This window comes from Ostrinia nubilalis, chromosome Z (genome assembly GCF_963855985.1).
Source record: "Ostrinia nubilalis chromosome Z, ilOstNubi1.1, whole genome shotgun sequence".
NCBI classification, from domain to species: Eukaryota; Metazoa; Arthropoda; class Insecta; order Lepidoptera; family Crambidae; genus Ostrinia; species Ostrinia nubilalis.
This window is the reverse complement of record NC_087119.1, coordinates 12,317,891-12,345,597: the sequence shown is the minus strand read 5'-3', so window position 1 is coordinate 12,345,597 and position 27,707 is coordinate 12,317,891. Positions and strand designations below refer to the sequence as shown.

The window sequence follows — 27,707 nt, the reverse complement described above, 5'->3', positions numbered from 1 at the left end:
ACAACCAACTGAATAAATTATATTTAAGTAAAACAGATTTATTTCTCTCTCTCTCTCTCTCTCTCTCTCTAGCGAAGGTTTGATTTTGCTGTAATCAAAATGAAAAGAGACAAGATCGACCAATAACGCTAATAAATAAATAGCTCTAAAGATTCTAATACCATTATAACTACGACTCCAGATATTTTTGACATTTAACTCTTCAGGACAATAAATAAACATACACACATATAACTTAGTGTAAAAATATATTACGATTTATACAGAAGTGATTATTATAATATTCTATAACTTTGAATCGCTAGTTCTACGTTCTTAAGATTGTCTATTTTACACCGAATTTTATATTTATCATGATTGTTAATCACAAAAATACTTGTATGCTGTTGATTTGTAATTCCGGTTCTTTAAAGAAATACCTACTACCATAATATCAAAACTATTTCATACATTAAGCTACATTTTTCATTGGAATATCGAAAATAGATCTTTTATCTGAATTCTGAAGCAAGAAAAATATGTGTAATATAATTATTTCTAAAATTATTCTATAGCTACACTTTCTAAATACTTACTAATTTGAATAAAACATGATTATTATAGGTATTTCATTAATATCTTCAGTAATTATGTTTTTGAAAATTTGTTTTAAATTAGTGTTAGGCAATAATATTTATCCAGATATTTTTTCAACTATTTATTCAAGTGGACATCAGCCGTCTTCTATCTGCTAAATTACATTGCTTGTCCCGGACTCTGACTAAATTAGTCGATCTGACTAAAATAAATTGTCTATACCTTAATTCTTTAGAAATTTCCTTAAATGTAAACAAACACTTCTGCACACAATTACACCATAATCACTTACGTGTTCATAATATCATACACATTATTTCACAAGCCCATGAAACCAACTTTATTCTCACGATTATACAAGTTTGGAATCAATCTTTAAAGAAATTATTTTAGCAAAATATGTGAACCATGAAAATTTGTGAAACTTGTCAAATTGACTTGAAGTTTAAAATTATGTGTTATAGTTCCAAAATACTGGACTGTCCTGTCGATGACATTGACAGTGGGGCGCCACCGTCAATACCGGATCGCTGGTTCAGATTTTTGCCATGTTGGAAACCATATAGTTGAACGATGGTAGCGCCCCCCTGTCATTGAGTTTGGTGGGACAGTTCAGCGTGGGTCATCTATATCTCCATGTTGTCTCTGACACATCAGTGTTGTAACCTGTAAGTCATAGACAATAATCGGTAAATTTAATCGATTTTATTTAAATTATTCAATCATTTTTATTACTGATTGCATTTAAATAGATTTAAATAGGGTCTTAATCAACAATGTATTTTTTCTTCATTGAATGTACTACTAATTGTTTAATGCATTGCTATATAAAGCATTATAAATTATTTCTATAGGTACGTAAGTACTACAATAATTTCAATCCGCGAATAACGAGAGGTTTTGTCGCCTCACTAGGGCACAGATTAAAAATGTTTTAATGTCAGTTGGCCATATTTGTTTACATTTAGGGAAATTTCTAAAGAATCCGACTTTATTTGCCCAACACTATTCAAAACAGGTTCTTGAAAGACTCGAATTCACAAATCAACACTGTATTCTAAACATTGAAACGTTTAAAGGAGAAAAATTTTTCTATTGCTATTATCATAATGAATGAAACTTTACTTATATTATGTAGCCTCAGTGATACAATTAATTGAATAGTTACTGGTTAGCTGGTGGGTGCGTGATGTTTTGAACGGAGAAGGTGGTTAGCACGTGGCTGTCTGCGTCCGGTCTGAGGGTAGTTGGCTTGAGCGCGTACGCGTCGTTTGTGGAGCGGATGACGTGCGCTTGCGCCTCAGGCGACGCGCCGGCCGCGGGCGGGGGGTAATGCCCGTGGGTACGCCTGTGGTTGTGTAATGCTGTGCCCTGAAAAACATAAGTTATATAAAGAAAGAAAGAAAGAAACAAAGATACATTTATTACAATGGACATCACACAAATACAGGCAATTACATAGACATGACAGTGGCACATAATAATAAAAGAAGAAAAAATAAAAACAAGAGTAAACTGAGCAGTGCCACCCATTCACCAACAAGATGCCCACTGCAACGGGACCCCACTCAGCATATGCCGTGGCCCACGGTGACGAAGGCCACGGCGCTGGTTTTCAGTGTGCCCCATGCCGAGTGAGGGTCACGGACCATTGGTAAAATAAAAAAATAAAAAAGCTGCATAAAATTTTCTATCGTGACGTCATCGAAAGTTGTTGTTAATCCAACACTAGTCAAAGAACGTCAACGTGATTTACAGGATCTCTATTTATATTATTACGCTAACGTTCGTGAAAGTAGCTTATATCTAACGGTTTTCTACAGGCTACATTTCGGACAATGTGCGAAGGAATTATACGACCTAATTCCACCAGCCCTCTTCCATCACCGGGAAACCAGAAGCAGGTTAGCGTACCATCCCTACATTGTCGACATTCCACCAGCTCGCACTAAGCGTTTCGATGACTCTATTCTATTATAATGTGAACAGCTAGGGACTGGAATTCGCTGCCTGCTGCTGTCTTTCCTAAACACTATAATCCGGGCCTTTTCAAGGCGAGAGTGAATAGGCACTTACAGGGCAGATATGTACCATCCTAGGCAGCATCTCACTTAACATGAGTTGCGATTGCGATTGTCCTAAATAAATAAAAAACCTACCTTGTTCTGCATAAATAAAAATAAATCACTACATAAGTAGTACAAAACAAAGTCCCTTTCCGCTGTCTGTCCCTATGTATGCTTAAATCTTTAGAAATACGCAAAGGATTTGGATGCGGTATTTTTTAATAGATAGAGTGGCTCAAGAGGAAGGTTTTTAGGTATAAAACATGTACATTGAAAAAGAGAAAAGCCGGGAAATTCCATTGAATTGAAGCCGGGGCGGGCCGCTAGTAAAATAATAAAACTTATTTAGAGGTCTAGTAATGGGCTAATCGCTTACTTGGATGAACCTATCGCCGCACACTTCACAGATGTACGGTTTGTCGCCGGTATGCCGGCGGATGTGCAGCGTGAGATCGTTACTTTGCGAGAATGCCTTCTCGCAGTACGTACATTTGTACGGCTTCACGCCGGTGTGCACGCGCATGTGCCGTGACAGCTTGTTGCTTCGCGAAAAACCTGGAACAAGCAAACAGTACAACTGGTAAGGAGATATCGCAATTTCAGACGACCATGTAATAGATGCAGTCAAAAACGTTTCTTGAGTACTGGCGTAAAGGAAACTTAGCAGGGTCCTGCGGTAGTGGAGTAGTGTAATAAAATGCAATATCAGACGTGACGTCGCGTCAGCTGTCACGGTATAAACATCTTTTTTTGTTTTTTAAAGTGACATTTCCATACTAAACGTCACTTTAAAACAGGGTTTAACTATGGTGGAAAAGCACAAGTTCATCGCCATCAATAAAAGAAGAAGAAGAAGAAGAACTATGGTGTAACTTTTAATATAATGTAATTAGAGGGCTAGTCTTGTAGCATTTAACGTAACACTCTTACCCTCAAATCCGTTCCGCGCAACTCCAATACCGCATGTACCGACTCAGTTATACGCTACCTATGCCTGTAGATTAGATTCTTACCTTTACCGCATATTCGACAAACACACGGTTTTTCGCCAGTATGCGACCTCCGGTGGCACTGAAGATCTGATGATCTAGGGAACCCTGTAATTACATAAAGACAACATATTTACTGATGACCTTTTTTAAATAGACTGTATTGTGATAAAATAAGGTTCATATTCTATTAAAATATCTCTGTGAAAGGGTTAAATTGATAGTTCAACAAACCTTTTCCACAAAAATCGCACTTGTATGGTTTTTCGCCGGTGTGCCGACGCATGTGCACGATCAGATTGGACGAGTTGTTAAAGCTGCGCCCGCAGTACAAACACAAACAAGTGCTAGCTTTGGATTTCTCGCGCGGATCGTGAGTCTTTTTGTGTGACCTAAAAAAACATTTTCAATAAAGAAAAGAGCTAACGATCTGAATCGAGCTTCATAATATATTAAAGCTAAGAACTTTCTCGATCATGTCAGCTTTAAATCGATTCATTCGTTTGGGAGCTACCACAGATTTGTCACTCTTATAACACTTTTCAAAATGGGTTTCATGAAAATTGTCATCAATGCTGTTTTTGGGTGTTACTCGTCAGTTACTTGTGTAGATTTGGGCTGGTGTAGAGCAATAGAAACTAGACATTAAGTGATATCAAACTGCTTTAGCCCCTTTGTCTAGAAAACATAAAATGGTATTACCTTAAATTATCGCTTCTATTGAATTTCTTCTTGCATATATCGCATTCATACAACTTGTCCGAATGGGTTCTAGTATGCTTAACCAGCAGCTCTTTCCTGTAACAATTTGTGTAAAACAGGCAATTTGATTTACAGTTTCAACTGTCATACCTACTTTTTTTTACCAAAAAATAATAAGTTATTTATTTGACCAAATTATGTATTCTGAATAAAAAATAATAATGAGTGATTCATTATGAGCATTAATTACTTAAGATACGGCAAACTACATACCTTGAAAACTGTTTGCTGCAAGTATCACACTGGTATTGTTTTTCCTCGTCTTTAGCTTTGGTGTCCATAAACTTTACAGAAACGCTTTGGCCCTCATGGTATCTCAGTATGTGTTTGTTTAATGATATTTCGTAGGCGAATTTCAGGCCACACGTGGTACATTTATGTTTTCTCTCGATCTGCTTACAAATACTTCTGTGGCGAGCAGCGGATTTTATTGAAGCAAACACCTGAATTTGGATAGTCAATATATCGCACACCTAGATCTAAACTGAGACAACTCAAAAATTGCCAATTTTGACTTATGCTTGTATTCAAATACTCGGTTATCATACGCATCTTTCCAACATAACAGGTTTAATAAAGCCTTGATCCATTTGCCGCTAGATGGCGATAACTTACTTTTGTTGAATCAACGCTTGTCAACCCCTTCCACCTAAACAAGCATTTTGCCAGTTGACCTTCGTTAGTATCAGAGAGTGCACGTGTTAAAATAAACGAAAACGCGGTTAATTAGATTTGTTACAGTTAAGCAGAAAATATATAATGAGTTAATTTGAGTAGTAACAGTATTGATGAATTGTTCTGCAATAGTTAACCAGATCATTTTGACTTGTTCCAGTTTTGTTTGATAAAGTAACTTATATTTTGTTACTATTTTGAGTTGAGTTTGTTTTGATGAATCAACTTGTGAATTTCTAGTTGGCGTAGTCTTGTTGGAACAAATTTCAATTCAATGTTTTTCTATACAGAACGCGTAGTTTTGCATGTTTCACCTAAAATCAGGTACAGTATGATAATCCCTGTTTCTAAATAAAGTTAGTTTTATTCAAACTGTTCTACTGTTGTGTTTGAGAAGAGTGTTTTGAGTTAACTTACTATTGTTGGATAAGTAAAAATTACAGTGGATATTTTTTTTATTTTCCGAAAAAAATATGCTAGGTCGTTTTCTTTTAAATATTTTGAGAGAACAGTGTAAAGATAATTAAAATGGCAATGTACAGACGACGGCACTTCAAGTTAAACACTGTAGTAACTAATGTAGTTGTAATACAAGTGTATAGTGTTATAATGCTGTTGTCTGCACAAGAGATAAAACCTTCTTTATAATGTAGAAATAAAAAATAATGTAGAAAAAAGGTCTATAATAAGTAAATAAATAATAAATAAACATATCAATCAGCTGATGCTAAGAAAAAGTGGCTGAAGAAACTCAAACACCTATCATGTTCACCATGTCATGAAATGTTCATTTATAGCTCTTATGCTGATCCAAATCGTGTTAAAAAAGAACTGTTTTCTCAAACAATTCCTAAATTGATGATTAAGGATATCGAAACATTCAATCAAAACACTTTAATTGTGCAGGAAGAGGACTCAGCCACATCTTGAAATTTTGAAATACAGAGGACCAAAGAACGTGGAAGAGATGACATTTGAAAAGTTTTATGACACTAAAATCTTGCAAAAAATGTGGGCAACTAATTGGTTGTAGACAAAAATCGGAATCAAGTTAAATGGCACGATATAAAAATTTTAAGAGTGGAAAAGGAGGACTCAAATCTCAAAATGTCCAAACATAACTGATTCAAGTCTAAATGTACTTTATTATTTATACAAAGTCATTCCCCTAAAATGTAACAACTAAAAAAACTGCGATTAAAGGTAAAAAGGATAGATTTTTTGACCCAGTTTATACACAGGGTCATTTCACAGCCTATCAATAATCCAAAATAAAACTGAGTTTCATAACTTCCCTAACAAAAAATGTAGTAATACGTTTTTTTCGCCTCCTGAAAAATGCCCTTTTTTGAGTTGTCTCAGTTTAGATCTAGGTGTGCGATATCAAAGATTTTATCGGTTTAGGCAAGTTATTCATAAAATATGCAGGATGGAAACGACAATAATATTAAATGGTTCTTGTTGGTTGTCCAAATAAATAAATAAATAAATAATAAAAGTGTAAATTAAAAACCTGTCGTGAGGTTTTGGATTTAAATCCCTTCTACTCTTCCCGAGGACTTCCCGATAAAGGACGAATATAAATAATATAAATCATTCATTTGCCTCGAATAAGAGAAGTGGTTATTTGTTGATGTTGTAATTAATTTGCACTGCTTATGATGCTCCAAAATTAGCACTGTCAGAAAATACATAAATATTGTCGTCTCCACATTGCATACACATTCAATTTTATAAAAAGCTACCTTCAAACAAAGATTGCACCTAAGCGACCGTTCGGGATGCTCTGCATCATTATGGCTCATCAAATCTTCTTCGGATGTGAACACACCACTACATATTTCACATACCTGAAGTAAGGTACAATTTTCCTGTAAACAAACATAACATATTTTTTTAATTCGATCTTTGAGAAAATGCCTGAGTTGTTAAACAGCTTCTTACCGTGATTCCATTTGGCTCCAGTAGCTCTTCCAAAAGTATTTCAGACACACAGCTTTGTTTGTTTTTTCCAGCAATTGTTGACAAATCATCCTGCAACGACGAAACATTGATCAATGATCGAATTTAGACGATATACATACATACATAACATATTACATCATTTTATGTATTGTGCTACTTACTTCTTTTTTATTATTTCCTTTTTCTGTGCAAATATGCCGACTGAAGTGTCTTGCCTTTAAATACATTTTCTTACAAAGAAGACAGCACATAACTTTTGTATCTAAAATGATTTAGAAACATAAATTAAAAATGTTATATGAATAATAAATATTATGTTAGTGTCATAAAATTAAGTTTTTTGCACCTTTGTGTCTGACAAGATGGACACCTAATTCTTCTTTGGTATTGCATTCTTCTTTACAAATCATACAGTCATACTTTTCTACGGTTATAGCTTTCAAACGAAACCCATTTTCGGATAGTTTTGTAAGAATTGTCTGCGAAAAAAAAATGTGTTGAATTTTTGGCCACTCGCAATTCATACGTCAAATGCCATAACAAGTCAAGAGTCACTACAGTATGGTAGCTTAGTGTATAGAGACATACTGTTGTTAATATTTTTTTAGGTCTTCCTCTTTTCTTCGGTCCCATTAGATCAGCATGATTCTCCCACATATGAGTTGTCAAGTTTACTGCATCGCGATAGCTGGTACCACACAGAGGGCAATAATTATTGCATGTATCATCAAATTCCACTGAAAATAGGAAAATATTAATATTAATGAGTCAATTCAAGTGACTAAGAAATTAGAAAATTTAAAGTGCGTAAACCATTTAACTACCACAATTTACCTTTTAAACAATTTTTGGACGTATGTTCTTGCAACTTCTTAGTGCTTTGAAAAACTAAATTGCAATTTTTACATTGAAACGTCGCTGTTCTGCTTTCGGTGAATTTGATATCATCTCTCTCATCCTTCACTGCATCTATGGGCACAAAATGTTAAGATCTCAATAATTCTGTATTTCACATTAAAAGCAGTCAATTTTAAAAAGATGACTAAATTGTATACTCGTTCAACGAATTATTAATATTTGCCGCTAACCTCTCCAGCCGCCAGCCAAGCTAAAATAATTATGCATTTAGGAAAAAATGATTTTATTTTTTGTCTGTAAATCAAACCAAACAGAAAAAATCTTATCAATATCTTGTATCCATGTTTGCGGAAGTTTCATTGATGACTTACCTACGTCATTAAAATCGTCAAGTCCGATCCAATCCACGTAATCACCATCATCTGCTGTTGGTTGCTCTGTCTTTATGTTAGGATCCGTTTCCTAAAATACATATTTTACAATAAGTACATACAATTTCTATTATAATATCGTATTTATTGTTAGTAATATTTTTTTTGTATAATTTAAACCTGGTATGATGTATTTTCCTGATAAGATAATTCATTTTTTTCTTTTTTGTAAACATTCTGTAGAGTTGTATTAGCTTCTCGGGATAGTTTTCTGAATTCGAAAGCTTTGCTGGCCTTTTCTTTACATATCTGGCATACAGTGAAAGGAAGTCCATCGGAACGTTCAATCTGAAAATAAAAACAATTCTTGATGGTAGGTGGTGTGTTAGGTATACATCGTTTCATCCACAAAGACGCGCCCCACCATTCTTCCGCTAAATTATCCATGAGTATGCACACTACAATAATGACGCTTGGATTGCTCGGATCTAACTCCCCGTACCCCGCGCTTCCCTCGACCAAAAATGGTGGGACGCGTCTTCGTGGATGAAACGATCTATAGGAATAGGGGAGAGTTCGGTATATTGTACCGCCGGGTAAATTGTACCACCCTCATATTTCGTGAAGTATTCATTGAATGTCTGTAATTACAACACTCAGCGATACACAACTAAATTCATTGAATATTGGCCATATGGTTTTTGCCGTGATAATTAACACGTGTGTTTTATTTTGAAAAGTTTTTTTTCATTGTTTTCAAGTAACTTTTGACAATGCATGTTTAGTTTGTAATTTTGTTAAATTTAATCACACAGTGTTTCTAATTTAGTATTTAGAAGCGTAAATTAGTGTGGATTAAAATTATTTGATACATTTTTCGGTATTTCTAAGCTATATTTTTTAACGATTTTTTAAACGCACTATCACCTAGTCGGCTAAATTGTACCACATCAAGTTGTATGAAATTTTACCAAAGGATTTTGAAAAAAATTTAAATCATATTTTGAAGTTATAATAGCATAGTTATGTTTGACTTAACATAAATGAAAGCAAAAGACTGGCAAAGTAGATTAGGTACAAGTGTGCGTTACGATAATTGGAATTACAAAACTTGTACTCAAAATCGTGATAACGTGTAAAACAATATCCATTGTCTATGTTATTAACTACTGTTCCTTTTCGTTACCTAATTTGTTAAGAATGTATCGTATAATATTTTGCCATAGTTTTTTTAAAGGCTTGAATTTCATTGAAATCCAATTTAGTAACCCTGTGGTACAAATTATCGAACCGGTTGGCTAAATTGGACCGGAGCTCTGAGCTCGTATTTTTTTGATTTATGCTAAATATACAACAATCATGTTGATTAATACCTATGAAATAGTAAGTGAATAATTTCTCTTTTATTATATACCATGGACATTAGCAAAAACAAAACTATGTGTAAAATGGGATTGAAAAAAACTGGTCCAAATTACCGGACTCTCCCTTATGACCTAAAAAAGCTGCAGTAATTTAGTTAATTTCTCTCCGCTTTGGTGGAAAACGGGCCTTAATGTGGAAATAGTTCCATCATGTGAGAAAAAAATTTGTAAATACATGGAATTACCAGGTATGTATTCTATAAAAATTCTCAAAATAGGATGTTGGAAGTGGTGGTGCTAAGCAGAGCAAATATAGCGACATTAGTTAAAATAACAAAACATTTATTAGGCGACTATACTGCAGATGTTACTTACAGGTAACAAAAGGTAGAGTTGAAAGTTGCTGCAACTTTCAATACGAAGAAAATTTTTTACATGTACATAAGTGGTATTGCGTTACTTCGGCAATGAAGAATGTTCACTAATTTTGTTTTTTAGCTTTCTGTATTCTCTGTTAAAAATAAAAAATACACGTGAAAGAATTATTTCGATACGTCAATTAGTTTCCAAGATATTGAATTTTAAAAGTGCGGGCGGCGGCCGGCCCGCCATTTCATGCGCGTGACGTCATATTACAGTGACTGGCTCATATTTGTATGGGTGGAATCTTGCAAGCTGAATTAAGGCTTGGTATTTCTTCTAAAGTAGGTATTTCGCGCTGTCAAAATCTGCGCGCGCAATTCTTCGCCGAAAACAGCGCGTCAAAGAGCTCCCGCCACAATTTCCAGCTACATAGTATAGAAATACGCAGTTGGTTAGGTTAGGTTGACTTCCTTCCCTTCAAGCGTCACACTCACAACACTTTCTAATAGAAATCATATTATCCAAGTGATACAAATTAAAACACCTTTCAGACTTTTTGGGAATATATTCTAGAATCGAATAAATATAAAATATAACTGCAGAAGTAAACACGGTTCAAAGTGGCTGTGGCGTCGCCCGACCTTCTGGAAGTTCTGCGCCGGCTTAAGAATTTCAAGATTACGTCGAGCGATTGGAATTTTTTTTTATGATAAGTTACTCTTAGTAGCGATTAATTATTTAGAGCTTGGATAATAAATTTAATTATAGTTGTTGCAATTCACGAAGCTTTGCAAGTGGTTAATAACATTAATCAGTATAGGTACGCATCAATTTTGTTCAGTCTCTTTGTTTATTAATAAATAAAAATATCATACTAAAATTGCAGAAACATATTTGTTTGTATTGGTCTGGGTGTTTTCTTTCTATAATATGTATGACATATGTACGGGGTTCTGTACCTATCGAAAATTGCTATGAGCATCACACGCGGTTACCTGCGTACCTCTGTGCACTCATGGGAGTTTAAGCAGAGGTCCCTAGAGTTTGACTTTGAGCTTTGTTTATAGTCATTACGAAGCAGACTGATGGGAAACTGCACTGTCTTGAATTCGAAAGGGTAATTTGACGGTGTTTGGGGAATTCTAGGAATAAATACAGAGTCTCCTCATTGAGATTGAGATTTCAATTTGAGATTTCACTTGACATTGAACACAATCTGAAATGGAGTTTTCAAACACTTGTAAAAGTAAAAAGTAATTAAATCAAAGGCACTAAGTAGTATTGATATCAACTTCGAAGAAAATGACTGCCAAAATTACTTTCTACCCGTTCCACACGTCTTTCATGAATTATATTAAGGTATTGTTAAACTAAATTTCAAGTAGATTGAACCAAGGAATCACTTTGTCCCATACAAACTTTGCCCCCTTTTTTCACCCCCTTCATTTCATGACCCCATTTCGGAAAATCTTTTCTTATGAGATGCCTACGTCATAAAAAGAACACACCTTCCAACTTTCAGGTCTCTACGATATCCGTCAGTCATTTAGGACAAAGCATTTTTATTAGTTGTTCAAAACTCTATCGTTCCAGGTATGTCAGTCAGGAGGGCGCTACTATCTTAATGGGTTATTCATTAGTCCACTTGACATTTCAGAATCGTTTGACTTTAGATACCTAAGCGATTTGATATTCGGAGTCTTTTAATGAAATCAAGTTCTGGAATAACTTGAGGTGTTGTACCCGATCAAGCTTTTCATTGCAGGACAGTTAAATAGTTTTATTATTAGTTTCTTCTCTAAGTCTTAATTTGTCAGAGTAGGTAAAGGCTCCAAGAGAGCAAAATTTAGCTTTATAATAGTTTTTAATTTTTTTCTTGAAATATTTGACGCCTTGTAATCTCTTGTAATCTCTCGTTAATATAGGTCCACACAAATAAAGAATGTTTGACTTCGACTTTAATAATTATGCTCTTACATAATTATAAATAAACTAGCTTTCCGCCCGCCGCTTCGCCCGCGTGGAATTTTTTGGTTTTTATATAACCTATTACACTCAGATATAATGTGGCTTTCTATTGGTGAAAGATTTTTTAAAATCAGTTCAGTAGATCCCGAGATTACCCCTTACAATTTAACAAATATACAAACACACAAACTTTACCTCTTTATAATATTAGATTATAGATAGGTAATTTGAAACCCTATTTTGTTTTATTCTTTTTTTTATTTTAAATATTTCACGATCCAAACTAATATTTACTGTAAGTAAATGCTAAATAGTAAATATTAGTTTGGATTGTGAAATATCCTACTAATATTATAAAGGCGAAAGTTTGGATGTCTGGATGTCATGATGTCTGGATGTTTGTTACTCTTTCACGCAAAAACTACTGAACGGATTTTGTTGAAACTTTACAGTATTATTGTTTATAACCCAGATTAACGTTATGACGATATGTGGCAAATAAATTTCAATAAATAAATAAGACGTGTCTAAAAGCGCCATCTATCGTCATTGGTTAAAATCTACAGCACTGGACAAACTACGGTATGACGTTCGTAAATATTCATTCGGGGGAAACCGTGAAACGCCATCTATCAACATGGGTAAAATGAGGTAAAACATCATATCTAACGGGGGTAAAACGAGGTCCACGCGAACGAAGTCGCGGGCGGCCGCTAGTTTATAATAGGTAGCTTTCCCTCCGCAACCTTATTGGTATTCCATGTATGTGTCTTTTAACTGAGTTCTGTTAAACATTTCATGTAAAATTTGTCCAATTATAACTCTATTTACATCTGCATCTGTAAGCAAGGATTCATGTTCTCCAGCCCAGATGCCGAGTAAACAGAATCGTCTTTCAGTGACGTGCAGCTGCCCCTATATTTGACCCACTGACCTAATTTTTTATTATTTATTTGTGTCAGTGTGCTCTTCTTAAGAGTGAAGATGATTGTATGTAGGTACTATTAAAATGTAATTTTAACTCATTGGTTTTGTCTCATATTTGAGGAATGTATCATGAGTTGAGTCTTAGTTTTAAAGGATGCCAACGATTTAAATTTCAATAGGTAGACAAAATTCAGAATTCTTAATTATCAAAAATTTTAGCTTTCTCCAGTAACACTGGTATTATTATACTGTGACTCATCAAAGTCATCATTGTCAAAAATATTGACAAATCGAGAACTGTCACGGCCAAAAAACTGGCACGCGTCCGTCCTCCGTAAGCGCCACCGCGCGACTGATTGAGATTGTCCAAGCCGTCATGGGCGATTTTTTCCACATTTTTTAACATAGTAACTAAATAAGACGCAATATAAAAATTTCATCCGTTAAAAGCCCTCAAGTTATTTCTGAACTTTAGTTTAGTAAAAGATTCAGAATCTCAAATCGCTTATTTTAAAAATAAAACCATAATTAGAAAACGAATAGAGGTAACTTTGGGAATTTATTCTATCGAGTCAACTTCATCAAATCGTGTTTCCATCCGTTAATAGCCCTAGAAAATATCCTCAACTATGCCCAAAAAAAATCTTAGCCTTTTATTTTACTGTTTAGTACCTCAAAAATGAAAAATGAAAACCTCATTTTCGCCATTTTCTCTGTTACCCGGCCTTAAGACCCACTTCCGGGCAACCGATTAAGCTGAAATTTCGCATACACATGCGATTTGGATGACCATGCAATATTATGATGACATGGAGCTGATCTGATGATGGAGCTGGAAGGTGGCCATAGGAACTCTATAATAAAACGACTTAAATCCATCGAGTTTGGGCTCGTTAGTTTTGTATTGATGAGTACTTTAATTCTATATAGTAATCAGGGTCTGATGATGGAGCTGGAAGGTAATTCGCAATAAAACGATACAATCGCATCAAGTTTGGGTTTGGTTCAATTTTTATTTCTGTGATGGGTCTGGGTGTTAATATGTATAATAAGTATGTATTTACAAAAAAAAATGTATTTAAGTATGTTTATATCCGTTTTCTAGTGAGCGGCCACTGTGAATGTACGTCACGCGGGTAGTGTCCGACCGAATGTTCGGTTTCGGTTTCGTTTTCGGTTGAGTTTCGGTAAAAACACGAGTTTCGGTTTAGTTTCGTTTTCGGCGGCAAACTTGCCGAAACTACGACCGAAACCGAATGTGCATTCGGGAGTTTCCGCGCTGTTATCGGTCATGTTCGGCGCGTTGAATGAGTGAATGAATCCGATCAGAGCCAATGTCGTAATTCGCTCGCTCGCTTGTTTGTTTGCTGTTAGTTTTGTTTTGTTTTGGTGGCGAGTTTTCGAGTGATTTATTTTGAATTTGGTAAGTTTTATTCAGTAGTAGAAAACATAAAAAAAATATTCAATATGACTGATAAAAGTTTAATCAAGTTTAATCTAACCTATAAAGGACAATGGGCAAAATGGTACCCGGCTCCAATAGATATGCTTCTAGTGTCGTTTGAAAGGTCTTACCAAGACGAACAACTTTTACTATGGCCACTAGCCTCAGATCTGGTTGTGTTCGAAGATAAACATACTTTTTTGAAAAATGGTACCCGGCTCCAATGGTTATGTTTGTAGTGTCATTTGAAAGGTCTTACCAAGACGAACAACATTTGCTATGGCCACCAGCCTCAGATCTGGTTGCGTTCGAAGATAAACATACTTTTGTGTAACCGAAGTATCATACGTGTCCATCGTATGGTACTTAGGTTATGCGAGGCATGAAGGGTTTACTGCTGCAGCATCCTTCCTTAACTCTATAATTATTGATAGGTCCTGTATAATTGTGAAATAAATGTTTTTATTTGAAGAACTACTACCCCCTTATTAATAAAATGTTATACCTAGGATGAACCTTGGATTAAAATGACATTTCCATACCAAATGACAATTTAAGCCAGAGTTCAACTAGGGTGTAACTTTTATTAATAAAGGGGTTGGAGTTTTGTTACTTCTTAAGGGTTTTATTATGGGTTGCTAAAGCGAATAAACCCACAATACCCAATAAGTCCACCCACAAGATGGACCGACGACCTCATAAAGGTAGCGGGAAGGCGCTGGATGCAGGCCGCCACCAACCGGCCATTTTGGAAATCATTGGGGGAGGCCTATGTTCAACTAGACGTCCTATGGCTAAAATGATAATGATGATGATAATGAAAGCGAATAAAGGGCTAATGGCTTGGATAGTTCATCGTAGGTATAATCCTTTCCTTTTCAATGTTTATTTTAGTTATATTAATAGATTATAGTCAAAGTACATACTCGTATACATGGATGATTGTGTTATACTTTCATAATAATACTTAGTGGAATTACTGCTTTCAAAACGTGAATTAGAACTGGCCCCATAGCAGACATTTTTCTACATCTAAAGGCCTTTTGAAATATATATTGGTTATGGCTATTGGAGCGGGTACCACTTTCCATACATTTGTGCCCATCATCCTTTTTTTTTTGTTCGCAAATGCTATAGGTACGTAAACAAACATTAGTTAGGTAGTTAGTAATGACTATACTCGTAGTGTATTTCATGGTGATAATATTATGGATTCAGAGTTTCAAAGTTCATTTTAGTATTTATCACCAAGATATCCAAGTGGCAAGTACAGTAGATACTAACTTACGTACTACCAATTTTGTTTTGAGAAATTATTAAGGTAAAAGACCCGACTATGGGACGGGTTATGTAGATGTCCTGAATATTGCGAGAAATTAAAAAAAGTCTAGACTATAAATCCTTCTTTTTCTTTTTGAATACATAATTTGATACCTTTTAGAGTAAAAAGGTGCTTTATAAGTTAAATTCTCTTTAATAATGCAATTTAAAGAGAAAACAATGAAGACTGACTGATTATAATAACGTTTTCTTTATTTTTTCCCTTAAAATATGAGCCTTGTAAGGAAGTTTCGGTTTCGGTTTCGGTTTCGGCCGAAATAGACACCGTTGCCGAAATTCGTTTTCGGTTTCGGTTTCGGTCGTAACACTAGTTTCGGTCGGACACTACACGCGGGGTCACGTAGTAGGGAATTTAGTGCAAGAACCCCTCCACTTTGGTATAGAAGGGTCATTTTTGCACCAGTTGTTCTTTGGGTGCTCCTGAGTAGATTTCCGTCGGTAGACATCGGGAGCCCCCCCTGTGGTAGCAGGGGGAGGGGGGGCAAGTTTCTTTCTGCCGAGCTTCACTTTAAGGCCCATATCTTCAAAACTATGGGTATTAGGGCAAGTGTGGTGTCATTTTCGGATAATTAAAGGATGGCGAATTCATTTCTAGAACAAACTTTTTGCCTTTTCATACAAAAAAATAGACATATGGAGTAAAATTCACAAAAAGCAAAAAGTATTTTTTTAAATAAACGTCGTTTACTTTTAAACCACTGGAGATAATCTTATAAAAAAAATATGTCCTGAAAGCTACATTTATCAGGATTATAAATATGTACCATTGTATGGTACTTTTTTTGAAAAAAGTAGGTGAAAAAAAATTTTTCTTCAGGACACAGCGGGCGAATTTTAATGCGCGTCAGAAAAAAATATTTATTTTATCCATGAATTCATACTATTTGGTTCATAAGCAAGTAAAGATTATTATTTTAGAATTTATTTAGAGTTCCTGGCACATCATGCTACCATGATTTGTATTTTTTCTTCAATTAATTTTGAACTCTATGTGTAAGACATAAGGTTGAAAATAGTTTAATTACATTGTATTAATGAAAATATCATAAGAAGAAAGCACTAAATAAAGAACTTGAATTTGTCTAAACGTCTAATGATTATTACACTGCACAACAGCATTTTTGTTGCATGGAATGTTTTTTATGGATCTAGTTGCATTTTCTACCCTGATTCCAAATCTGTACTCAGATTTTCGCTAGCAGCTCTACTTTTTGAGATGTGAAGAGTAGCTATTTTTATCAAAAAAACATGGTTTCCTGTCATATAACAATTTCTTTAACTATGTAATTAGAACAAAACTATCTTTTATGTGACTTTTTTGAATGAGTTCGAGTGCTACTACTATTCTGGATAATCCAACAGTATTCAGCCATCATATTTTCACTCCAATAGCCCTGGTACCGCTCTTCTATAGCGCAAATATCCTGATGAAAGCGTTCTCACTGCTCCTCGCTTAAATCTCCAAGATTTTCAGGAATTCGATCAAGGTGGCTATGAAGGAGATACATCTTAATGCTCATGTTGTATTCAAGTTGCTGAAAGTATAGTACTAACTGATTGACGTGGTCAGGAAAATTGACGGACTACTTATTTCCCAAAAAGTTTTTTACGAACCAAACAAACTCATTCCAGGCATTTTTTTTTCAGCGTTTGTCATACTTTCAGTAAAATTTACATCGTTTATTAATTTTTTAAGTTGTGGTCCATCGAAAATTTCACATTTTAACTTCTCAACACTCAATTTTCGTAACGATCCATTCGTTGAACATTTTCATGCGGACGTACTGTAGTACAGTACCTGAGATGTACATGGTTGGGGTTTTAGTGTATCAGTTGAACGCAGGACAGGTCTAGTAACTAACGGCATATTAGAATAAACCCACTTAGAATGATTTGAGCGGTTAATTCCTGTTATGTTTACAACGCAGAAATAACAGTCGTCGTGGTGGTTTGACGGTTCCCGCCAAATCATAGGACTAATAAGGTTCAAGGGATCCCTCTTGTTATTTTTCCATAATCGTAAAGACTACACACACGTTTTACACACTATATTCGGTATCCAGGGCTTGTTATTTGTTTCCAACAGCCGTTGAAAGTACTCCAAATAGGCATTTTTCACAAAGTCTGACACATTTAAACAGGATTTTTTTAATGTATATCTGCCACAAAAGTGACAATTCTATTTGGATTTTTTACACAGGTCCTTCTAGACGAAGTCATTGCAAAAATAGAAACAGAAACTAGTAAGACGTTGACGATAGCGATATCGCAGTCAAATGGAGAGTACATTTTAAGAGGGTACCTGTATCTCATAAACTAGAGCTGCTAGAAAAAATCTGAGGGTATATTTAAAATCAGCGAGCCTAAATTAGTAAACAACAAGTAAAAAATCTCATGCAACAAAAAAAAAGTTCGATTTTGTTGTGCAGTGTTATTATTATTTTAATTAACATTTTTATTTCTACATACTATTGTACCAGTGATAACGGAAAGGTAAGTGTGAGGAAAGTGAGGATTGATTATTATCATAGTACGGGAGATTATTTTTAACACAAAGGCTACGGCTGTGACCATTATAGTTGTTTTTTCAGACAGCACCAGCTTCTGCACTACTTCTTGCACTTACATCTCACCATTTCCAGGCAAGCTTCGGCAGCTACGGGCAAATCGGTCCATGTAGGCTCCATGTTGCTATCGACTCTGGTCCACACCCAACCAGTCGGATAAAGGGAAGACTGAGTCGGTTGCTTGCAACTGATCCTATACGCGAACCCCTTGATATACTGCCAGTAGCCAATGCTGATACAAAGCTGTCTGGGTTATTTTATGTAGGGTCACACCTAAACGTAGTCCACAGCGACCCATTAGGATCTTTATTCTCCCTTTTTTATTCCCTATCATCCAAAATAATCCTATCCATTAGTAAAGTGAATTAAGCGTTTGAGTGAAAGCCACCTAATAGTCTTCTGATGCCGGATATGCTGACCCAAGCAGACCCATCCTTACAGTATTAAGTGTTTCATGGACTCCACATTGTATTCCACATGCTCGAGAGCTTCTGTTGTTAGGCCCATTTTTTGGGACATGTGATTCGTTCCATACTGGACCAGGTACAGGCACAGAATAAGTAATAGTACAGGTACAGAAGGATTACTCCGCAAGACGATTTAAATAAATGCGAGTCTTGCTACGACGCGATACAGTGGAATTCAGCTCGCACAGCACTACGTACCTACAATTTTATTCACCTACAAGTTTTGTCTCTTTCTATCGCGTGCCTCTGAACTCTTCTTACGCTGTTAGGGTTGCTGTCTAGTGAAAAAATAATTAATCTACTTATTTGTAATGAGGTACGTAAGTAGGTAAGTATGCATTCATTATGGAAAACCTTGGGAGAGGCCTTTGTCCAGCAGTGGACGTCATTTGGCTGAAACGAACGAACGAATTCTGAACAGTAGTCATGGTAGGTTAGGTTCCTATACTATCCTAAGAATTATTGATTACCTACATGGCCAACATACCTTTCAGCATCTTTGGGAAGCGAAAAAAAAAGATAAATCCGGTAGATTTCTTTTCGAATTTAAACACCCGAACGCCGCACAATATTTCTTTCTCTTTATGTCCATTTTTAAATAATACTTCGATCATAGCACGCCAGCGTCCTGACGGGCGCGCGCGTGACACTCGACTGATATAATACCCGCCGGCGGGGCGCTTCTCTGTAGGTAATTATCGGATGTACCGCGCGGAGTGAGCCAGGCCTGGTACAGGTACGCAAATGCCCAGGTACGCAAACTGGGCATTTGCGTACCTGTAATTGCTTGGGCATACCTTTGAAAAGTTTTCTTCATGACCCTGTATTTCCCTTTAGGAATGATTTGGAGAGGCTTATATCGTTGGAGCTTTCCCATTCAGCCCTGTTATTCTTGGATATGGCCATATTATGGCCATGAGGTACCTAAGCTTTTAGATAAAGGTACTATCAGTTCTGACCCAATAGGTATCGTCTCTGACCCTTGTCTCGCTAGACTGTCGGCTCTCTCATTGCATTCGATCCGTGTATGTCCAGGTATTCAGTTTGTTCATCTTTAAGATTGCATCTAGAATACCTAATTCTAGACTCAACCTTCACTGAGGCGATGGTTATGTTTGAGTGCTGTCTGGCTGTGGCTAAGGATGTAGGTAAATATTGCGTTTCTTACACCCCTGTTTTTAATGCACACATAATTATAGCGTAGAATTCAGCTTGAAATACTGTAGCAAACCTCCTTAAACGTTCACTGTGTTTATTACTACATGCTTGACTATGAACAAGTGCTGTAAGTGCCCACCGACCTAGGCAGTTTTGTATCAGTATATCAAGGGCAGTAATTATGTCCTTATGATTTTTTCAAATTATTTAAAATTTAGTTGGTTCAAGGGGTTCGCGTATAGGGTCAGTTGCAAGCAACCGACTCAGTCTTCCCTTTACCCGACTGGTTGGGGGTGGACCAGAACCGATAGCAACATGGAGCCTACATGGACCAATTGCCCGTAGCTGCCGAAGCTTGCCTGGAAAGAAGTAGTGCAGAAGCTGGTGCTGTCTGAAAAAACAACTATAATGGTCACAGCCGTAGCCTTTGTGCTAAAAATAATCTCCCGAACTATGATAATATCAATCCTCTCTTTCCTCACACTTACCTTTCCGTTATCACTGGTACAATAGTATATAGAAATAAAAATGTTAATTAAAATAATAATAATAATAATCATTAGACGTTTAGACAAATTCAAGTTCTTTATTTAGTGCTTTCTTCTTATATTTTCAATAATAAAATGTATTTAAACTATTTTCAACCTTATGTCTTACACATAGAGTTCAAAATTAATTGAAGAAAAAATACAAATCATGGTAGCATGATGTGCCAGGAACTCTAAATAAATTCTAAAATAATAATCTTTACTTGCTTATGAACCAAATAGTATGAATTCATGGATAAAATAAATATTTTTTTCCGACGCGCATTAAAATTCGCCCGCTGTGTCCTGAAGAAAAATTTTTTTTCACCTACTTTTTTCAAAAAAGGTACCATACAATGGTACATATTTATAATCCTGATAAATGTAGCTTTCAGGACATATTTTTTTTATAAGATTATCTCCAGTGGTTTAAAAGTAAACGACGTTTATTTAAAAAAATACTTTTTGGTTTTTGTGAATTTTACTCCATATGTCTATTTTTTTGTATGAAAAGGCAAAAAGTTTGTTCTAGAAATGAATTCGCCATCCTTTAATTATCCGAAAATGACACCACACTTGCCCTAATACCCATAGTTTTGAAGATATGGGCCTTAAAGTGAAGCGCGGCAGAAGGAAACTTGCCCCCCCTCCCCCTGTTACCACAGGGGGGGCTCCCGATGTCTACCGACGGATAGCTACTCAGGAGCACCCAAAGAACAACTGGTGCAAAAATGACCCTTCTATACCAAAGTGGAGGGGTCTCCATACAAATCATTGCACTAAATTCCCTACTAACGTGACCGTCGGCGGGTCTCGATATTTAAGCGAACTTTGAATGCCTATAAAATCATAACTACTTGGTATTTTTGAATGAAATAAAAACAAATGTATTTGTATATGTAAAAGCTTAACTGTAACATAGGTTTCAAGTGATTTTGCATACCTAGTAACATTCTCAATTAAAAATTCTCTAGCTGCTAAGGCTAAGTTCAGCAACCGACAATCTGACAATAAAACTGGTGATAATCTAAAGTACCAACTATGCTTGCCGCTCCAGAAAAGATACATTCGTGATCGCACCAGATTCATCTTCAAAATCGCTTCACGGAGCAAAGTAAAGAAATGTTTAGTTACGAAACTATGTACGAGTAATGAAAAAGCCGTATCAGTAGGCAGTAAAATAAATAACATTTACAAAAAGAAGTATTATTTATTTGATTCCAACCTAGTGCCCAGTGTCCTTCATCTTTCGAATTTGTCCGTCGTTGTTGGATTTAGAGCTTATCTCAAAAACATCTTGTAAAAAATAGAATAACGAAAGCATTTTCTTATCGTAGTTCATGACCATTATTTCATTATTCTAGCTAGGTATATAGGTACATTTGCAATGGAAATCGACGCGACTGCGCACTGCAGCAAGGACCGAAGTGCAATCGATATCCATTTGTTTACCTACTGCATATTACGTGCGCACGTTATTTCACTGTCGGTTCTCGACCTATTCTTATAAAGACAAATTAAGCCACTTACATGAGAACAAAGATATAGTACCTAATCGTTGTCGCACATAAAAGATATTACAAATAAAAATAAATAAATAAATATACCCATTACTCAGTCATAGACCCAGATTTAGAAACGACTAGCATAGTATAGTCTCGAATACCTAGGTATTCGTGACTCATGTGCTCCAAATAGGTACATATAAATACATTGAACAAGTCAATATTTCTAATGTCCGAGGGTATCTTGTTAAAAAGATGCGCTCCTTCACTTGTTATTGTGGTTTGGCCGTACTGTGGCCGTACCTTGTTCGGGTCTTAGGTAACCTCCTCATAGGACCTCATGGTTGAACACAAGATAACTCATTAATATAGTAACATGGAGATTGTGTAATTGATACATTTATAAAACAAGCATTTACTTTTGCCCTATTAGTATTGTCTATCAATGAAATCAAAAATAGATTGAGTAATAACATTAGACAACAATAATTTAAAATAAATAACATTTGTTCACTCATCTTGCAAATCATGTTTGGTAACTTGAGTTAGGTATTTGTTTGAATTCCCAGTTGAGTTTTGTCAGTAAATTATCAAGTCAATGTGTCCACCGCCAGACTTTATTTTTAATTTTACAAAAGGAAGTTTTTATTATCTCGTGAATGATAATTATGTGCTGAACTGAAATGGAAAACTACTTTCCAACCAGGGTCATTTAGCCTAGGCGCAGACCACCGATTTTGTTAGGATGGGCCGATTTTAATTTGTATGACAATCAAATCAGTGTAATGTGCGCACTTCCATACAAGACATGCCCATACTGATTAACTGCCCCACTAAACTATCGGCCAACGAAAAATCGGTGGTCTGCACCTAGGCTTATAATTAACCTTTTATAATTTATATGCCTTTAGCACCGATCAGTTCGAGACATACACATTTAACGTGGTAAAACACTGAGATGTGAAGAGAACATTTCACAGCAGTGTTTCTCATCTAGTGGGTTGCAGCATTCTTGTGTCGTTTTATATACAATCCCCTCAAATTATTTATTTGTGTAACCTGTGGAGAAGTGGGGGGTGAATAATGAATAGGTCACCAAAGGACTGAATAAAATTACCAGGCTTCAAAGTGTATAAGAAGTTGTTTAACTTTAAAAGTAATTTACACAGTTCTCACGACACACATCACATCATAACTAAATTATTTAGAGTTTATGATTTTTTTTCAATGAAACTAAACATGCGGTTCGGCAGCCACCATCTCAGACGTCCTTACGATAATTATCATGATAATTATCACGATAATTATCATGATAATTATCTTGATAACAACAGATGGATAATAATTATCGGTTGATAATAACAAAAAAATGCGCTCGTGAAGGTGAACTGTAGTGTCCGACCGAATGTTCGGTTTCGGTTTCGTTTTCGGTTGAGTTTCGGTAAAAACACGAGTTTCGGTTTAGTTTCGTTTTCGGCGGCAAACTTGCCGAAACTACGACCGAAACCGAATGTGCATTCGGGAGTTTCCGCGCTGTTATCGGTCATGTTCGGCGCGTTGAATGAGTGAATGAATCCGATCAGAGCCAATGTCGTAATTCGCTCGCTCGCTTGTTTGTTTGCTGTTAGTTTTGTTTTGTTTTGGTGGCGAGTTTTCGAGTGATTTATTTTGAATTTGGTAAGTTTTATTCAGTAGTAGAAAACATAAAAAAAATATTCAATATGACTGATAAAAGTTTAATCAAGTTTAATCTAACCTATAAAGGACAATGGGCAAAATGGTACCCGGCTCCAATAGATATGCTTCTAGTGTCGTTTGAAAGGTCTTACCAAGACGAACAACTTTTACTATGGCCACTAGCCTCAGATCTGGTTGTGTTCGAAGATAAACATACTTTTTTGAAAAATGGTACCCGGCTCCAATGGTTATGTTTGTAGTGTCATTTGAAAGGTCTTACCAAGACGAACAACATTTGCTATGGCCACCAGCCTCAGATCTGGTTGCGTTCGAAGATAAACATACTTTTGTGTAACCGAAGTATCATACGTGTCCATCGTATGGTACTTAGGTTATGCGAGGCATGAAGGGTTTACTGCTGCAGCATCCTTCCTTAACTCTATAATTATTGATAGGTCCTGTATAATTGTGAAATAAATGTTTTTATTTGAAGAACTACTACCCCCTTATTAATAATATGTTATACCTAGGATGAACCTTGGATTAAAATGACATTTCCATACCAAATGACAATTTAAGCCAGAGTTCAACTAGGGTGTAACTTTTATTAATAAAGGGGTTGGAGTTTTGTTACTTCTTAAGGGTTTTATTATGGGTTGCTAAAGCGAATAAACCCACAATACCCAATAAGTCCACCCACAAGATGGACCGACGACCTCATAAAGGTAGCGGGAAGGCGCTGGATGCAGGCCGCCACCAACCGGCCATTTTGGAAATCATTGGGGGAGGCCTATGTTCAACTAGACGTCCTATGGCTAAAATGATAATGATGATGATAATGAAAGCGAATAAAGGGCTAATGGCTTGGATAGTTCATCGTAGGTATAATCCTTTCCTTTTCAATGTTTATTTTAGTTATATTAATAGATTATAGTCAAAGTACATACTCGTATACATGGATGATTGTGTTATACTTTCATAATAATACTTAGTGGAATTACTGCTTTCAAAACGTGAATTAGAACTGGCCCCATAGCAGACATTTTTCTACATCTAAAGGCCTTTTGAAATATATATTGGTTATGGCTATTGGAGCGGGTACCACTTTCCATACATTTGTGCCCATCATCCTTTTTTTTTTGTTCGCAAATGCTATAGGTACGTAAACAAACATTAGTTAGGTAGTTAGTAATGACTATACTCGTAGTGTATTTCATGGTGATAATATTATGGATTCAGAGTTTCAAAGTTCATTTTAGTATTTATCACCAAGATATCCAAGTGGCAAGTACAGTAGATACTAACTTACGTACTACCAATTTTGTTTTGAGAAATTATTAAGGTAAAAGACCCGACTATGGGACGGGTTATGTAGATGTCCTGAATATTGCGAGAAATTAAAAAAAGTCTAGACTATAAATCCTTCTTTTTCTTTTTGAATACATAATTTGATACCTTTTAGAGTAAAAAGGTGCTTTATAAGTTAAATTCTCTTTAATAATGCAATTTAAAGAGAAAACAATGAAGACTGACTGATTATAATAACGTTTTCTTTATTTTTTCCCTTAAAATATGAGCCTTGTAAGGAAGTTTCGGTTTCGGCCGAAATAGACACCGTTGCCGAAATTCGTTTTCGGTTTCGGTTTCGGTCGTAACACTAGTTTCGGTCGGACACTAGTGAACTGTATTTGAAGTTTTCAAAGACAGAAATCAGTAACCAAAAACAAAGCAACATTTTCAATGAATAACTTGACTTGGAAATAGTGTCCGACCGAATGTTCGGTTTCGGTTTCGTTTTCGGTTGAGTTTCGGTAAAAACACGAGTTTCGGTTTAGTTTCGTTTTCGGCGGCAAACTTGCCGAAACTACGACCGAAACCGAATATGCATTCGGGAGTTTCCGCGCTGTTATCGGTCATGTTCGGCGCGTTGAATTAGTGAATGAATCCGATCAGAGCCAATGTCGTGATTCGCTCGCTTGTTTGTTTGCTGTTAGTTTTGTTTTGTTGTGATGGCGAGTTTTCAAGTGATTTATTTTGAATTTGGTAAGTTTTATCTCGTTTTATGTCGTTATAACATAAGAGCGGGTGTAAACATAAAAAAAAAATTATATATATAAAAGTATAATCAAGTTTAATCTAACCTATACATTTTTTTTTGGTTCGCAAATGCTATACGTAAACAAACAATTTAGTTAAGTAGTTAGTAATGACTATAGTGCATTTCATGGTGATAATATTATGGATTCAGAGTTTCAAAGTTCATTTTAGTATTTATCACCAAGGTATCCAAGTGGCAAGTACAGTAGATACTAACTTACGTAGGTACTACCAATTTTGTTTTGAGAAATTATTAAGGTAAAAGACTTGACCATGGGACGGGTTATGTAGATGTCCTAAATATTGCGAGTAATTAAAAAAAATCTAGACTATAAATCCTTCTTTTTCTTTTTTAATAAGTACATAATTTGATACCTTTTAGAGTAAAAAGGCACTTTATAAGTTCAATTTTAATGCAATTTAAAGAGAAAACAATAAAGACTGACTGATTATAATAACGTTTTCTTTATTTTTCCCTCAAAGTATGAGCCTTGTAAGGAAGTTTCGGTTTCGGTTTCGGCCAGAATAGACACTGTTGCCGAAATTCGTTTTCGGTTTCGGCTTCGGTCGTAAAACTTGTTTCGGTCGGACACTACTTGGAAACAATGTAACATCAAAATTTCTTATGAATTAATATGACAAAAGTATCTTATACTGTTGATAATTATCCGATAATTATCACAAAGCGTAATTATCTTGATAATTTTGAACCCTGGTAATCACAGAATGTACATTAACGGCAATGTGTATAATCCAGCATACTATACAATATATGTTATTCTGGGTTATAAAGATTAATACTGTAAAGTTTCGTCAAAATCCGTTCAGTAGTTTTTGCGTGAAAGAATAACAGACATCCAGATATCCAAACTTTTGCATTTATAATATTAGTAGGATTTTACACTTTACCTAGGTATTGCATACAATACCGGATGTGCAGCCGGCAATGTGTATAAAAGATGATAAACAAGACTTACATCCAGGCGGAAACCTAGAAGAATGTTAAGTTTAACATAATTTCATTGCGATTGTTAAAATAAGTAGTTACTACTTAATATATTGTTAAATTGAATAAAGCGCATGGCTTTTGTGGTCAATTGTTAAGATAACTAGACTCAGACACAGAGGACCTCTGAGTTCAATTCCCAACGGGGGCAATTTACTGCTCAGTTTGGTTGGTAGTGAGGCTTGTTTTAAGTCCGCCTGGTTAGTTACCACCATCTTACCTAAGAATGTTGCCTAAACAACAATGTTAACAGCATCATTGTTTTGGCAGTTAAGATAACAAGTTCCCCTCTAATTTATTGAGCTTTCCAGATAAAGCTTGCTTCCACCATTAGCTTAACATATTTCTACCAGGTGAGATCCAAGGGATCTTTCGGTAGGTATCTACTTACTTAAATTAATAGAAACAAGCAATAATCTATTTATTTTACACATTGCCCGTGGGACAGCGGGTATTCTATACAATGCCTAGGAATTTGATACATTACCTAGGTTTAATGGACAATAATATTCTTAACATTTCATACATTGCATAAACGCCTCAGGCATTTCATACATTATCTAGGTAATGTGTAGAATACCTGAGTTAGACGCATTTCCGGTAACATACGCATAAAATGTTTTTAGGTACCTACAGAATTGGTATAGATTCGCCAAGCACAAATTGGATTTCGCTATAGCTAAATGTAGCTAAAGATAATATGTAACTTTTAGCTCTAGCAACATACCTTAACTCCAGTAACATCTGCTATAGCACAGTCCAGAGTTACAGCACCAAGGGATACATCAAATACCGAAAACAATTCACTTTCCTTGGCTAAACAAGTGCGACATACATCTTCAATTTTAATTTTCACTTGTGATGATGAAGCCATTTTCCCATGTAAAATCTAAATAAAACAATAATCTAGAAACTACACTACATGTGTACCAAAGGTACAAATGATACCAAAAAGAAGAAAACAATATTATCGATCAAATGATTTCCCGAAGAAAAATGCACCTCTGCAATCTCCATCCGTCACACACACACGG

General features: G+C 35.6%; 1 protein-coding gene and 1 long non-coding RNA gene across 2 annotated transcripts in view; one reads left to right on the top strand and one right to left on the bottom strand.

The window, feature by feature from the left end:
- The window catches only part of LOC135086772 (uncharacterized), a 371,747-nt gene that overhangs the window by 151,793 nt on the left and 192,247 nt on the right, over window positions 1–27,707 (top strand). The gene's annotated exons all lie outside the window — the stretch shown is intronic.
- Window positions 232–27,707, bottom strand: LOC135086759 (zinc finger protein 260-like). The gene is made up of 15 exons (XM_063981542.1): window positions 27,401–27,707; window positions 8,443–8,610; window positions 8,263–8,353; window positions 7,868–8,002; window positions 7,622–7,770; window positions 7,380–7,512; window positions 7,195–7,295; window positions 7,013–7,102; window positions 6,814–6,939; window positions 4,607–4,836; window positions 4,334–4,429; window positions 3,866–4,023; window positions 3,656–3,739; window positions 3,019–3,197; window positions 232–1,947 (listed from the first exon to the last, which is right to left on the bottom strand). The coding sequence occupies exons 1-15, from the start codon at window positions 27,545–27,547 to the stop codon at window positions 1,741–1,743; spliced, it is 2,094 nt and encodes a 697-aa protein (XP_063837612.1). The 5' UTR covers window positions 27,548–27,707; the 3' UTR covers window positions 232–1,740.